Source organism: Bombina bombina, chromosome 2, assembly GCF_027579735.1.
Source record: "Bombina bombina isolate aBomBom1 chromosome 2, aBomBom1.pri, whole genome shotgun sequence".
Taxonomy (NCBI): Eukaryota; Metazoa; Chordata; class Amphibia; order Anura; family Bombinatoridae; genus Bombina; species Bombina bombina.
The window spans coordinates 1,274,961,267-1,274,978,481 of NC_069500.1; the positions used below are offsets into that span (position 1 = coordinate 1,274,961,267).

At 36.2% G+C, this 17,215-nt stretch overlaps 1 protein-coding gene across 1 annotated transcript in view; it reads right to left on the reverse strand.

The window, feature by feature from the left end:
* Positions 1-299: 299 nt before the first annotated feature.
* SOD3 (superoxide dismutase 3) overlaps positions 300-17,215 on the reverse strand; it is a 31,728-nt gene continuing 14,812 nt past the window's right edge. Inside the window, exon 2 of the mRNA XM_053704091.1 lies at positions 300-4,903. Within this exon, the coding sequence (XP_053560066.1) occupies positions 4,140-4,889 (750 nt within the window). The 5' untranslated portion in view covers positions 4,890-4,903 and the 3' untranslated portion in view covers positions 300-4,139. The remainder of the gene's footprint in view (positions 4,904-17,215) is intronic.

A 17,215-nucleotide genomic window follows, 5' to 3' on the forward strand; every position in this document is an offset into this window, starting at 1 on the left:
TAGAGTAAACAGGATTAGTTCTGATAGTTTTACTATTGCGAATGGAACAAGGCAGGGATGTCCACTCTTGTCCTTTTAATTTTGAGTATTGAGGTCCTGGCATGTCGCATTAGACAAAATCTGAAAATTTTGTACTTGGCCCAAAATAATATACAGTTTCCTTCTATGTGGATGATGTTGTGCTATCGTTAACAACACCCTCCAGAAGTTTCAGAAATTTGGTATTTTCTCTTAATTTTCTTATTAATGACTGTGATAGTGTTCCACTGCAGGGTTTATTTACAAAGGACAGGACAGAGTTTTAAGTAAAATACTTTTATTTGTCAATTCCCACAAAACAGTACTCTTTCACTCAGAGACAAATAAAGACAATATTTAGAAACTTTAACATAAACTAACACGTATAATACTTAACAGTGTCAAACAGTTAAAGAAATTTTTCTTACCAGCAAGGCTGCTGGCTTAAGTAGTTTAAACAAACATCAGACACCTGTATCCCATTAGGACTGCAATCTCTGCACTGCTTACAGACCCTCCATGCATCTTACTTATAGAAAGGATAATCTTTAACCTTATTTTAGAGTCATTTAGGCAAAACGGTTTGCTAACTCCATTACAATTATCCAAAGTTTCTCAATGGGAATCTCAAGGTTCTTTGTCATGCCTGGCTATTTGCTTTCCTTGCTGATAATGGGATACCTCAGCGGCAGGTGGAGAGACAGGGCATTAAGAACAATACCCACACACAGTATAGGTACAGCACATTGTAACCCAGCGATTAAGGTGGAAATAGGTGTAACAATCAGCCTCAATTTCTGTATGCAGTCCAGAATATACATTACTAAGGCAATAAAAGGATCTGGCATGACATTGCCGCTATTGGAGAGTGAACTTAAGCTTTGGAGCAATAACAGGAGGATTTTGTGGTGGAACAAGCTAACTTACTGAGTTACTCTCAGAGTAACTCAGTATATACTTGCACAGATCTTAGTGTGCACTTTCACAAGAATAAATCCGGCTCCATAAGGAGCTGAATGCTGTGAGTGGCTGTCTTCTTCCACATTCAAAAGCATCTGAATCATCTGAATGCATATCTATTAATTAGCAATAGGCAGGTCTATGACCCTTTTTATGTTGAAAGAGACCAGAATGGTAGATATGTGATTTGTATATGTGGACTAAGGGCCAGATTACAAGTGGAGCATTATTTAATGCTCCCGTCAAGCGCTAACTCCACTAGAAGTAAGCTTTTTGCGCACATAAGGTAGCGCTCATATTACAAGTTGAAAGCAAACAGTTTTTGCTCCTGTTTGAATGTTAACGGTCTCCCAGTAAACATCCTGATGATATTGGAGATGCATTTGCACATTTATATAACTAACTATATAATATAAAAGATTAGAAGTAGACCGGGAGGCTAGTGTAGCTGATATTAACACCTCAACAGTCTCCATCTTCTTATGATCCCAGTACAGCTGAAGAAGATCTAATCAACCAAATATTGGAGGATAAACGTGTGAAAGCTATTAAACCAGATGGATCTACAGGGACTTTCTATAAAAAGCTAGACCCACAGCTGGTACCCCTTTAACTTAGGGCATTCAATCAATTCAATGTCATCATGAAGATTCTCTAAGGAATTCATAGAGGCTACAACCTTTGTGATTCCCCAACTTGGGAAAGACTAAAAGTTTGGTAGTTATTGCCCTCTTTCACTATTGAATATAGACATTAATTTGTATAATTTGGCGGCCACTAGACTTTCTAGAAGATCCTCCATATGGATCAGATGGTTTCAGCCCAGGATGGCAATGGTCGGAAAATACAATACAACACACATTTTTTTCACATGCTTGCCCTCTACTTGGACTTCAAAAAGGCAATTGATAGGGCCCAATGGTAGTACATTTAAGAAGCGATGACTAGATTTAATACCTGCAGATAGATTATTGTTGCTATTCAGGCTCTATGTTCAGAACATTTTGATAACATTAAGGGAGTTGAGTTTAGCTCCCTGGTTATATTTATTAGTATAGGTACAAAACCCTTTATACAAACTGCTTGGGACCGGAAAAGTTTTGGATTTCAGAATAGTTTGGATTTCTGAATATCTGTATATTTGCAACTATAAAATCAGACAGCTTGGAGAGGACCAAGTGTGAACAACAATATTGTATATCATTTAGGCAATATTTACATAATACATACAACCTAAAGGCAGTTTTATATCATTGTAATAATTTTGTATACATAGCACCATCAGAAAGATGGTGTACTGTACTGTAGCCTGAAAAAACATATAGACTAGCATTTGCAGTTTATAACACAAAATAAACAAACCAAATATGCAAGCATAGACCATTGTGACTAGTGTGAATAATGGTGAATAATGGTAATTAATAATTTTATTTTTAAAGAAATTAAAAAAAAAAAAAATTTTAATAAAAAAAAAGTTTGGATTTTGGAATTATTCTGGATTTTGGAATTCCAGATTTAGGAATTTGTGCAATGATAAATGCCAACAGCGTATGCTGTCAGCATTTATTGATGTGCGGTGGACATGATACGTTACAGCGTATCATGTCCATCCGCACCTTAATAAATTGACCCCAATGTGGTCAATTTTTAAACTGATCAGTCCCTTTAATTAAGTGACTACATGATAACTCATATAGCTGTTCCTAGGTTTGTTGACATATAACTGCTGACCATTTATGTACCATGTTCATTCTATGATTGTATTGATTTAAGTATTTAGGTTATATTATTATATTTGTTAATTGTTGGCATTATTATATGCTATAATATTTGATGTATGTCTAGGTCTCCTAGGGGAGATGCCAAGATGAAGGAGAGTAGAGCAAGCCTCTCTTCCCTTCTATGCCTTGAGGATTTACCCTGATTCCCAAACTATTGGGGAGCTGACCTAAAAATGGAGAATCAGATAGTTTTAAATAATCTGAGAAGTTGGTAGGCTAATTTGGTGACCCCACACCCTTTCCCCATCAAAGATCTAGTGGGACTCCTTAAATGTATGACTAATATGCATTAAGATTTCTGGGCAGCCCTCAGTCTGCTGCAAGTTGAAGATTTGTAATTTTATACTGCATTGACTGCATAGCTAAACCCAACAATCTGTGGGAAACATAACCTCTAGTGTGGTTAGTTTGAATTCTTTCACTTACAAAGCTTTCTTAGACCATGAGGCTTCTTGCAGTCAGCACCTAGAATCAGTACTAATTGTGAGAAGTGGTGGAAAACAGCAGGTATCTTTAATTAAACCTCTCACACGTTACTATGTTAAATTCTTGCAGAATGGAGCTGATTCCCCTCCTTGGCCTGGGAAAGGAAAGGTTCATTACATTAGGTATCTGGCAAGGGACAGTATGGAGGCCTACTGGCAGTGCTAGAACACTTGGTTAGAAGGAGATGTTGAAGTCAATAACATCACTTCTTCTGGCCCATGAAGTTCTATATAAATGTTTTAACCCCATTGTGCTTCTATCTGGTTGGCTGTTTTCTTACTAGGATGGTGATTAAATAGATATGTTCCTGCTTCTTTATCCAAAAGTTCTTATATTATGTGCAAAGGTTTACAGATCTTGCAAAATCCTCTGGTTACTAGTTTAAATAGATTAGCTGACCATTGCTTTTAATGATAATGGAAAGCCCTGGAGTATAGTTCAGCTTTGGTCTAAATGTGACCTATACTAATTTATAAATTAGCAATATGGGAGATTAGTATAACATAGGCAATTATTACTTTTGGTTGTGTAACATTTATCTCCCATGCTGTGTTATGTTCATATACAGAAAGTTGAGATTGACATATCTTGTGTATACCACTTTGTCTGTAATGTGTTCAAATATATTTCTGTTCACCCATTTGTGATTACAACTTGCTCTATGTTTGCCAAATTTGCATATATGCTCTGTATATTGTCACAGCTCCTCTAAAGATCACCAAATTCATTTTAAGTCAGTTTTATTTTATTGCAAATACAAAGAAACTAAATAATCTGTTATATGAGCAGACATGTGCAATTAGAGCTCATAACTCCTAAATAATAATAGCAAAAGCTAAAATATAAACCAAAAAATATACTGAAATATTTTCCAACCATCAAGTGCAGCATACACTAAACTTTGGTTGGTATTTTTGACTTTTGTGCTGCAGATTTGGCATTTGCTCTTCTCAAACTTCTTCTCATGCTTACAAAATATTTTATACTTTTTTCCCAGATAGCTTTAGTACTATACCCAATGACACAACAAGCAAGACGTTTTCCTGCATTTCCATTTTCCAGGCTAGCCTGATTGCCACCCAGACCAAGGTCATCTTCTTTTTGGTGGACCACAACTGATCTTCCAATTACAGAGTGTGGGCCAAAGACTGTGGCATCAAGATTTGTTATGCGTCTTTGGATCTTTCCATCCCTAGTACAGAAATTGCCCACATCTCCTGGATGATTTGGGTGATTTACATCAATAGGATTGTAGTGTGCACCAACAGAGTCACAGCTGTTACTGAGGTCACCAAAAGCGTGGATGTGAATTGCTCTAAATGTCTGATTGGTCTCAATAGGAAATCCATTGATTAAGAAGATTCCTTCTAACTTTCCTTTGTTATAGGCCTGTTTGAATAAGATTTGCCCAGTTATGTTTAAATCTTCATTTCCCAGGTTAGAGTTAGGCTTTAAATCACATCCGGCATATACATTTCCTTCCTCATCTCTCAGAGATGGCTTTCCGTTAAGAAAATGTATCCACAGGTCACTGATTTTGTCTTGTATATCTTTCCATGGTTCTGTCTCACTATTTTTCACTTCTTCAGCTTTACATAATGTGGAAATAAATAAAATAACTGCCAAGTGAATAGTGTAATACATGATGGAAACAGTTCCTAAAAAACAAAAAAATCATGATGTTAGGAAAACATGATTAGCTTTAATAAATATTTAGCTTGGGATATCAAAAAGGAACATTGCATAGGAAGTTTTGGCTTTTACATTTTGAAAATTGATGTATATACGTAGAACTATAAGAAGGCTAAATATTTCTGCCTTCTCCTTAAAGGGATAGTACAGTGAAAATTAAACTTTCATTATTCAAATAAAGCATTCAATTTTAAACACCTATACAATTAACTTATATAATCTAATTTGCTTCATTCTCCTGGTCTAATTTGTTAAAAAGCATACCAGCGGGTCTTCAGCTTGCTGGCCGTTGCCTTGTTGATGAGCTACTTGTGGACTAGTTTTTCATATTAGCCTCTTGTTTTTGGTTCTCTCTAGCTCAGCTTATTTAAAGGGATACTAAACCCAAATTTTTTCTTTTGTGATTCAGATAAAGCAGGCAATTTTAATAAACTTTCTATTTGACTCCTATTATCAATATTTATTCATTCTCTTGCTATCTTTATTTGAAAAAGCTGAAAAGTAATCTTAAGAGTCGGCCCATTTTCAGTTCAGCACCTGGGTAGCGCATGCTCATTGGTTGCTAAATGTTGCCACCAATCAGCAAGCTTTACCCAGGTCCTGAACCAAAAATGGGCTGGCTCCTAACCTTACATTACTGCTTTAAAAAAAAAATAAAAAAAAAAATAGCAAGAAAATGAATAAATATTGATAATAGGAGTAATAGGGAATTATGTGAACAAAGGGTAAACAAAATGGTTTTTCCCTTAATGTGTTTCCAATCACTTGTTATAACAGCTGCAGAGTATAAAATGTATGAACAATTGCTTCTTTGGGTTTAATTTTGCATATGAAATAGCTGTTTTTGATATTTGAAGCCACAACCCATTACAATGGGTTGAAATAGTAGGGAAATAAGATCTTATTTTATCACTTTCTGTTCAAACAAGTGCTTCTTTATGTTATCTGTCTGTAAGCCATGTTTACATAACCTTTTTAGAGCCAATACCTAAAAATAGAAACGTTCAATATAGGTAGGGATACCACTGGCAACATCAGTTATTTCAAATGCCAAAATAAAGGTATTTGTAAGCAATTTAAAGGGACAGTCTAGTCAAAATTAAATGATTCAATTTTTAACAACTTTCCAATTGACTTTTATCATCAAATTTTCTTTGTTCTCTTGGTATTCTTTCTTGAAAGCTAAACCTAGGTAGGCTCATATGCAAATTTCTAAGCCCTTAAAGGCAGCCTCTTATCTTTGGGCATTTTGACAGTTTTTCACATGTAGAGGGCTTTAGTTCAGGTGTGCCATTTAAACAACATTGTGCTCACGCACATGAAGTTACCTAGGAGTCAGCACTGATTGGCTAAAATGCATGTCTTTCAAAAGTACAAAAATAAGGGGGCAGTCTGCAAAGGCTTAGATACAAGGTAATCACAGGAGTAAAATGTGTATTAATATAACTGTGTTAGTTATGCAAACTGGGGAATGGGTAATAAAGGGATTATCTATGTCTTTAAACAATAAAAATTCTGGAGTAAACTGTCCCTTTAATACACTCCAGCAGGTAAAATGGATAATTGGGAACAAATTAGAGAGGAGAAAAACTGAGGGTACACCGTCCCTTTAAATCCAGCCCTTTCATGTTGTCATTTGCCCATTAAGGCCTAGGTTACACGTGAAGCGCTATTTATAATAGGTGTTTACATATGTATGTGCAAGAATACACACACACACAGGATTCCTTCTGGGATGACAGCCATGCAGACCAATTTGATGCAGTGTGAGGCGTATGGTCTGAGCACTGACAGGCTGACCCCCCCACCCCTTCAACCTCTGCAGCAGTGCTGGCAGCACTCATACGTCTATTTCCCAAAGACAACCTCCGGATATGATGCTGAGCACGTGCACTCAACTTCTTTGGTCGACCATGGCGAGGCCTGTTCTAAGTGGAACGAGTCACATGACACAGGGGAGGGAAAATGGCTAATTGAGCCCAATTTGGACATTTCCACTTAGGGGTGTACTCACTTTTGTTGCCAACGGTTTAGACATTAATGGCTGTGTGTTGAGTTATTTTGAGGAGACAGCAAATTTAGACTGTTATACAGGCTGTACACTCACTACTTTACATTGTAGCAAAGTGTAACTTCTTCAGTGTACTCACTTTTGTGAGACACTGTATATATATAAAACATATGTATTTAACATAAAATGTTCTTCTAAGTGAAAAACAATGGTATTTAAAGTATTCTTAACGCACCTTTCGCCTTAGAGCAGTTGTCCAGTGCACCTTCTGGTTAGCGTGCGAGCAGAAGCCAGAAGAGGCTTTTGTAGCGCACCCGATAGAAGTCTATAGGGAAAGTGAGTTAGCTCAGTCACACCACCAGATGTTACCACGCTTGAGTCTCTCACTCATTGCTAACATTTTACTTTCAACTTGTAATACGAGAGCAAGAATAGAAGCGCTATTGATTTAACTTGAGTTTTTTAGCGCTCAGTAGGGGGAGTGTTGTGGCCAGTTAGGGAGAGATATATATGAATCCAGCACTAATCAAGCAATTACTGTATGTAGACACGTGCATGCTCCCTGAGCCTACCTAGTTATGCTCTTCAACAAAGTTTACCAAGAACTAGTCAAAATTAAATGATTCAATTTTTAACAACTTTCCAATTGACTTTTATCATCAAATTTTCTTTGTTCTCTTGGTATTCTTTCTTGAAAGCTAAACCTAGGTAGGCTCATATGCAAATTTCTAAGCCCTTAAAGGCAGCCTCTTATCTTTGGGCATTTTGACAGTTTTTCACATGTAGAGGGCTTTAGTTCAGGTGTGCCATTTAAACAACATTGTGCTCACGCACATGAAGTTACCTAGGAGTCAGCACTGATTGGCTAAAATGCATGTCTTTCAAAAGTACAAAAATAAGGGGGCAGTCTGCAAAGGCTTAGATACAAGGTAATCACAGGAGTAAAATGTGTATTAATATAACTGTGTTAGTTATGCAAACTGGGGAATGGGTAATAAAGGGATTATCTATGTCTTTAAACAATAAAAATTCTGGAGTAAACTGTCCCTTTAATACACTCCAGCAGGTAAAATGGATAATTGGGAACAAATTAGAGAGGAGAAAAACTGAGGGTACACCGTCCCTTTAAATCCAGCCCTTTCATGTTGTCATTTGCCCATTAAGGCCTAGGTTACACGTGAAGCGCTATTTATAATAGGTGTTTACATATGTATGTGCAAGAATACACACACACACAGGATTCCTTCTGGGATGACAGCCATGCAGACCAATTTGATGCAGTGTGAGGCGTATGGTCTGAGCACTGACAGGCTGACCCCCCCACCCCTTCAACCTCTGCAGCAGTGCTGGCAGCACTCATACGTCTATTTCCCAAAGACAACCTCCGGATATGATGCTGAGCACGTGCACTCAACTTCTTTGGTCGACCATGGCGAGGCCTGTTCTAAGTGGAACGAGTCACATGACACAGGGGAGGGAAAATGGCTAATTGAGCCCAATTTGGACATTTCCACTTAGGGGTGTACTCACTTTTGTTGCCAACGGTTTAGACATTAATGGCTGTGTGTTGAGTTATTTTGAGGAGACAGCAAATTTAGACTGTTATACAGGCTGTACACTCACTACTTTACATTGTAGCAAAGTGTAACTTCTTCAGTGTACTCACTTTTGTGAGACACTGTATATATATAAAACATATGTATTTAACATAAAATGTTCTTCTAAGTGAAAAACAATGGTATTTAAAGTATTCTTAACGCACCTTTCGCCTTAGAGCAGTTGTCCAGTGCACCTTCTGGTTAGCGTGCGAGCAGAAGCCAGAAGAGGCTTTTGTAGCGCACCCGATAGAAGTCTATAGGGAAAGTGAGTTAGCTCAGTCACACCACCAGATGTTACCACGCTTGAGTCTCTCACTCATTGCTAACATTTTACTTTCAACTTGTAATACGAGAGCAAGAATAGAAGCGCTATTGATTTAACTTGAGTTTTTTAGCGCTCAGTAGGGGGAGTGTTGTGGCCAGTTAGGGAGAGATATATATGAATCCAGCACTAATCAAGCAATTACTGTATGTAGACACGTGCATGCTCCCTGAGCCTACCTAGTTATGCTCTTCAACAAAGTTTACCAAGAAAACAAAGTCAATTTTATAGCAGAAGTAAACTGTAAATGCTTTTAACTTGTATCTTCTATCTGAATCATAAAAATCAATTTACATAGTTACGTAATATTAAATCAGTATCTATTTAATTCAAATGACCTAACTGATTCCCCCCACGATTACAAAAGCTTTCAGAGCATTATTTGAATTCTAATTCTGTATTATCTATACTGACTGAACCGTAAAAATGCTGACCATGCAAGTAAAACACTGGCTTAGTGCCAGCCCTCCTCTTGTCTATGTGACCATGCAGCTGTCAGATATACTCTGTTTATCTCAAGGCTATGGTTGATTGTTTACAATTAACATTTAATCATTAAAGGGACATGAAACCCAAACATTTTCTTTCATGATTTAGGTAGAACATACAATTTTAAACAACTTTACAATTTATCAAATTTGTTTAATTATCTTTGTATCGTTTGTTGAGGGAGCAGCAATGCACTACTGGTTTCTAACTAAACACATGGGTGAGCCAATGACAATCGGTATATATATGAAGCCACCAATTAGCATCTAGAACCTAGGTTCTTTGCTGCTCCCAAGCTTACCTAGATAAACCTTTCAGGCAATGAAAACAAGAGAAGAAATCAAATTAATCAATAGAAGTAAATTGGAAAGTTGTTTAAAATTGTATGCTCTTTCTGAAGCATGAATGTCTAATTATGACTTTACTGTCCCTTTAATACCCCTCTATACCCTAAATCTAAAACCTCTTTTTACCCTCACCCTGTAGAGGAGTGGGAGGTAGTGATGGGTGTTTAGTGCTTTCATTTGTGTATCTCTATTAGTATTTATTGTTTTCTGTCTCACAAAATAAATGTGACTTTGGGAGTTACAAAAAGACTTTGGATTACTATCACTAATTACTATTGTTTACAGATAAGCCCTGCAAACTCATAGCTAAAGTCAGCTTCAGAGCAGCAATGCTGAGAGCTAGCTGACCGCATCAGGGGGTCGATCCGATAAAAATCGTCGCCCGCAAAAGTCGGCGACGCCAATATTTGCGCGGGTTTGGTATCCTATATACGGCGTAACCTAGAAGTTACGCGCGTATATTTCTGCCGTCGACCGTAGTTTTTTGGGCCATAGGCAGGTATACCAAACCCACGCAATTTGGTATCCAATATACAGCGTAAGGACTTACGTGGCGAAAATGGAGAAAGCAGCCGTAAGAAGCCTTACGCTGACTATTGGAGCCCCGTAACTCCCTAAACTGGCTGCTAAAATAAACCTAACACCTAACGCATGCGCAATGTCTATCTCCCTGTCAACCGCGATCTTCTAAAATAAACCTAACACCTAACGCATGCGCAATGTCTATCTCCCTGTCAACCGCGATCTGCTAAAATAAACCTAACACCTAACGCATGCGCAATGTCTATCTCCCTGTCAACCGCGATCCCCCGCCGTAATCCCTAATAAAGTATTTAACCCCTAAACCGCCGCCATCTACATAAACTTACCCCCTACTGTGAGCCCCTAAAACCGCCACCATCTAACCGATCTATCCCCTAATGTGAACCCCTAAAACCGCCACCATCTAACTGATCTATCCCCTAATGTGAACCCCTTACACCGCCGCCATCTATATTAAAATTATTAACCCCTAATTTAATCTACCTACCCCGCCACCAGCTATATTATCTATATTAACCCTAAGTATATTATAGTTAATATAGTTATTACATTATATATATTAACTATATTAACCCTAATTATATTAGGGTTAATATAGTTAATATAGTTACTATAGTATTTATATAAACTATATTAACTCTATCTAACCCTAACACCCCTAACTAAATTCTTATTAAATAAATCTAATTCATATTATAAACTAAAATATTCCTATTTAAATCTAAATACTTACCTATAAAATAAACCCTAAGATAGCTACAATGTAATTAATAATTACATTATAGCTATGTTAGGGTTTATATTTATTTTACAGGTAAATTGTTAATTATTTTAACTAGGTATAATAGCTATTAAATAGTTATGAACTATTTAATAGCTACCTAGTTAAAATAATTACCCAATTAGTTACAAATACACCTACACTATCAATAAATTAAATAAACTACAAATATCTATCTATCTATCTATCTAAAAATACAATTAAATAAACTAAACTAAATTACAAAAAGAAACAAACACTAAAAAAACAAACACTAAATTACAAAAAATTAAAAAAAGATTACAAGATTTTTAAGCTAATTACACCTATTCTAAGCCCCCTAATAAAATAATAAAGCCCCCCAAAATAAAAAAATTCCCTACCCTATTCTAAATTAAAACAAGTTCAAAGCTCTTTTACCTTACCAGCCCTTAAAAGGGCCTTTTGTGGGGGCATGCCCCAAAGAAAATTGCTCTTTTGCCTGCAAAAAAAAAAACACAATACCACCCCCCAACATTACAACCCACCACCCACATACCCCTAATCTAACCCAAACCCCCCTTAAATAAACCTAACACTACCCCCCCCCTGAAGATCTCCCTACCTTGTATTCACCCAGCCGGGCCGAACCGATCCAGGCGATGTGTTCCAGCAAGCGGCAGTGAAGTCTTCTTCCATCCGGGCAATGTCTTGAAGCAAGCGGCAGAGAGTCTTCTTCCATAGGCGACGTCTTCAAGCAAATCAAGGGCTGGTAAGGTAAAAGAGCTTTGAACTTGTTTTAATTTAGAATAGGGTAGGGATTTTTTTTTATTTTTGGGGGCTTTATTATTTTATTAGGGGGCTTAGAATAGGTGTAATTAGCTTAAAAATCTTGTAATCTTTTTTTTATTTTTTGTAATTTAGTGGGTTTTTTTTGTAATTTAGTTTAGTTTATTTAATTGTATTTTTAGATAGATATTTGTAGTTTATTTAATTTATTGATAGTGTAGGTGTATTTGTAACTTAGGTTAGGATTTATTTTACAGGTAATTGGGTAATTATTTTAACTAGGTAGCTATTAAATAGTTCATAACTATTTAATAGCTATTATACCTAGTTAAAATAATTAACAATTCACCTGTAAAATAAATATAAACCCTAGCATAGCTATAATGTAATTATTAATTACATTGTAGCTATCTTAGGGTTTATTTTATAGGTAAGTATTTAGATTTAAATAGGAATATTTTAATTAATAATATTAATATTAGATTTATTTTAATAAGAGTTTAGTTAGGGATGTTAGAGTTAGATAGGGTTATTATACTTAATATATATATAATATAATAACGATATTAACTATATTAACCCTAATATAATTAGGGTTAATATAGTTAATATAGCTGGCGGCTGTGTAGGGGGATTAGATTAGGGGTTAATACATTTATTATAGGTGGCCGCGGTGTAGGGGATGTAGATTGTAGGCAAAAGAGCAGTTTACTTTGTGACAAAGCCCCGCCAAAAGCCCTTTTAAGGGCTGGCAAAAGAGCTGTTACTTTGGGGCAATGCCACGCAAAAAGCCCTTTTCAGGGCTATTTGTAGGGTTAGACTTAGGTTTAGTGGTAGGGATAGTTTAGTATTTTAGGGGTTAAATAATTTAATATAGATGGCGGCGGGGTAGGGGGATTAGATTAGGGTTAATAATTTTAAAATAGCGGCGGGGTAGGGGCTCACTTTAGGGGGTAGGTAAGGTAGATGGCGGCGGTGTTAGGGGCTCACTTTAGGGGGTTATAGATTTAATATAGCTGGCGGCGGTTTAGGGGTTAATAACTTTATTAGGTAGCGGCGGGCTCCGCGAGCGGCGGTTTAGGGGTTAATACATATTTTATTGTTAGGCTAGTGAGGGGGGATAGCGGATAGAGGGTTAGACGTGTCGGGCTATGTTAGGGAGGCGTGTTAGACAGTGCGGGTGATTTAGACTTTAGTCAGGTTTTGTAGGCGCCGGCAGTTTCTAACGTGCCGTAAGTCACTGGCGACGCCAGAAAATTTGTACTTGCGCAGATTTCTGGACATCGCTGGTTTGTCAGACTTACGGCACGTTAGCATCTGACGGCGCCATATATGGGATAGCTCGAGTTGCGAGCTGAAACTGCGGGCGACGCCGGTTCCCTCGCTTGCGCCGCAAACTACGATCTATATCGGATCGCGCCCCTAGTGAGCCAATCACAAGGGTCATATGTGAGTAGCCAATACTTCATTGTTGCTACCGAGCTTTCCGAAGTATGCTTTTCAACAAAGGATACCAACAGAACAAAGTAAATCACAGTAAATATACAACTTGTAAAGGGACAGTGCATTTAAAATAAATGTTCACAATTCACATAGAGCATGCAATTCTAAATAACTTTTCAAAATTCTTCTATTATTAAATTTTCTTTGCTCTTTTTGTATCTTTTTTTGAAGAGTTAATCTAGGTAGGCTAATAGGAGCTTGGGATCGTGCATTTGTCTTTAACAGTCTATGGCAGCAGTATTTGAAAACAGTGTTGCAAACAGTACTGCCAGAAGGCTAAAGACACATGCACGCTCCTAAGCTCACCAAGGATTAATCTTTAACAAAGGATACCAAGAAAACTTAGCAAAATTGATAAAAGAAAAAAACTGGAAACCTGTTTAAAATGCCATGCTCTATCCAATCTATTTTTTATTTTGATTTTACTGTTCCTTTAAGTATTTTCTGAATGATGACACATAGGAGTAAATTAATACGCTATGACCAACGTACACATTTTGGTTTCTTTGGAAGATATAAAATTAATCCTACCAGATCTGAGGTCATGTGGCTCCAAAAACCATCTCAAACATGTATGACCTTCAAAGGAATGTTCACTCCCATTGATGTTTACATATTCACACAAAATATGACTTAACTAAACAACATAATGAAAATATTCAGCCAACAACTGGCCAATGAATTTAATTCAAACTTCTTTTCTCCTTTCTTAGGAGGCTTCCTAAAAAATGATGTTTTTTTCAGATATTAAAGGGATGGTAAATCCTAGCGTTTGTGAAATGCCATTGGAACAAATAAAGGGGGACTTTCAGTCATGAAGTATTAAATACTTCATGCTGATAGTTCCTTTATTTTTAAAGAAGTGTTCCCTGCACAGTGTTTTATACTTCATGACTGAAAGTCCCCTTTATTTGTTCCAATGGTAAATCCTAGCGTTTCACAAACGCTAGGATTTACCATCCCTTTAATGGACCCCATGCACTTTGTTAATTTCTGAATAAATCAACATACTCTACATCACTATACGTGGGATGCAAAGAGGAAAACAGAGGGACAGTCTACTCCAGAATTTTTATTATTTTAAAACATAAATAATCCCTTTATTATCCATTCCCCAGTTTTGTATAACCAACACTCTTATATTTAAATACTTTTTACCTCTGTGATTACCTTGTATCTAAGCCTCAGAAGACTGCACCCTTATTTCAGTTTTTTTACAGAATTGCATTTTAGCCAATCAGTGCTGACTCCTAGGCAAATCCACAGGAGTGAGCACAGTGTTATCTATCTGGGACACATGAACTAGCGCTCTCTAGCTGTGAAAAACTGTCCAAATACACTTAGATAAGAGGCAGCCTTCAAGGTATTAGAAATTAGCATATGAACCTACCTAGGTTTAGCTTTTTAACAAAGAATACTATGAGAACAAACAAATTTGATGATAGAAGTATTTTGGAACGTTGTTTAAAATTTCATGCCCTATCTGAATCATGAAAGTTTTATTTTACTTTACTGTCCATTAAATATACAATTTATAAAACAAAAACAAAACTTTTTATTTAATGATTGAGATAAAGCATACAATTTTATACAACTGTCTAGTTTACTTCTATTGTATTATATGCTTTGAATCCTATCATACCTAGGTAGGCTCAGGGGCAGCAATGCTTTACTGGGAGCTAGCTCTTGATTGGTGGCTGCACATATATGCCACTTGTCATTGACTCACCCAATGTGTTCAGCTAGCTCCTAATATTGCACTGATGCGTCTTCAACAAAGGATACCAAGAGAATGATGCAAATTTGATAATAGAAGTAAAATGGCAAGTTGTTTAAAATAGTATTCTCTATTTGAATCATGAAAGAAAAAAATGGGTTTCATGTCCCTTTAAATATATCTTGAGCATTATATTCAAGCAGTGTTTTTAACAGCATTATGAAAATAGTGTGCAAACTCTTGAACCTTTCTCAGTATACGCGTACAGATAAGTTTCTAAGTTTGCTAAGTTTCAACAAATTATACCAAAAGAAATAGAAGAAAATTGGAAACAAATGTCTTTTTTTTTAATTATATGTTTGAATGATTGTTCAACAAACTTTTTCATATTGTTTAACAACACCATGTTATTTAACAAAATATTATAGCCGTATTGTGTTTTTCTCCCAAGCTGTTCTGATTTGGTAATGCATTATTAAGCAAAATGTTATATAATAATTAACTACTCCTCAGTGCTGGATTTTCTTTTCTAAATACAATGTCCCTTTAAAGGGACAATCTAGTCAAAATTAAACTTTCATAATTCAGATAGGGCATGAAATTTTAACCAACTTTCCAATTTACTTTTATTATCAAATTTGGTTTGTTCTCTTGGTATTCTTTACTGAAAGCTACACCATATGCTAATTTCTAAGCCCTTGAAGGCCTCCTCTTATATGAATGCATTTAACAGAAATCTTGTCTTATCAGCCATACAGCAAATATGTTACCAGTCTTTTACCATCTACAATATACTGTCAGTAGTGGATGGACACATTATTTAACCCCTTAAGAATAGTGTTTCTGAATTAATGACAGAGGACCAAAGTGGCGGTTCTGTATCCTGTACGGTGGCCATCACTAAGGGGTTAATCTTAGGACAAGCAGTATGTAGTGTGATCTATTTTGTATAATGCATTTTTCTCAAAATCCCATCATGCTTCTCTTGTTCAGAGCACAAAGGACACATAGAAATGCTTCTTTGCAAAATGTGGGTGTGTTAATATGTATTTCATATCTTCATACAACGTAACTTGCTCTTGTATTTTTGTTTTAAACAAAATTTTGTTTACCACATCATCACTATGAAATTAACAGAAACAAAACAATCAAACATAAGAAAAGTGATAAGGATTTTACAGGACAATCAAGATAATCATAAGGATGGATTTTATGTTCCTCTTGAATAAAGCTTTATCAAATTTATTGGGACTTTGTTAGAAATGTCTGGCCATAGGGACTGGGTATGAAGCCTACATGTTGAATGCACTAGGCTTTTAGGAATTGTACTGTATGCAGAACAATCATTTAAATCATGAGAACAGCCTTTGATACTTTTACATAATTAGCAATAAACAGATGTCTCTAAGCTATTAATTTCCATTATGCTGCATTATTATCTACTACATTTGCATTAGACACCAAATGATCACAGTAAATGGAAAATGTTATGTTAAACTTCACAATATTTGCTAGCAGAGAAAATGCTGTGAGACCAAGCTTACATGACCCTTTGTCTACTAACTTGCATATTAAAGGGACACTTAAGTCAAAATTAAACTCTTATGATTCGGCTAGAGCAGCAATTTTAAACAACTTTTCAATTTACTTCCATTAACAAACTGTGCACAGTCTTTTTATATTTACACATTTTGAGTCACCAGCTCCTACTGAGCATGTGCAAGAAGTCACAGACTATACGTTTATGCATTTGTGATTGGCTGATGGCTGTCACATGATACAGGGGGAATAGAAATAGTCATAACTGAAATTTCGTCAGAAAAAAAATCGACTTCTTATTTGAAGTTCAGACTAAGTGCTATTGTATTGTCTTTTTATCATGCATTTGTTGATTAAGCAAATCTACTGTTCTAAGATAAGAATTATGCAAGAATTGAACAAGGATTGGACAAGGGGCAAGACATAAGGCAAGAACTCTTGTAATATTGTGTTTTAAATATCGAATTGTTTCCTTATGCAAGTACTGCTGCAATACTGTGTTTTATGTGTTTAATTGGTTCCCTCATTTGTAAAAATGCTCAATATCGTCATATTCCTTTTTGCTACCTCTTGTTTCTATATCAAACTACTTTATTCTTTTACTCCTTCCCCCTCACCACCTGCTCTGTTCATTAGCCCATCTCTCTTAAACTCACCTTACTTTTGTACTTTCTCTTCCCC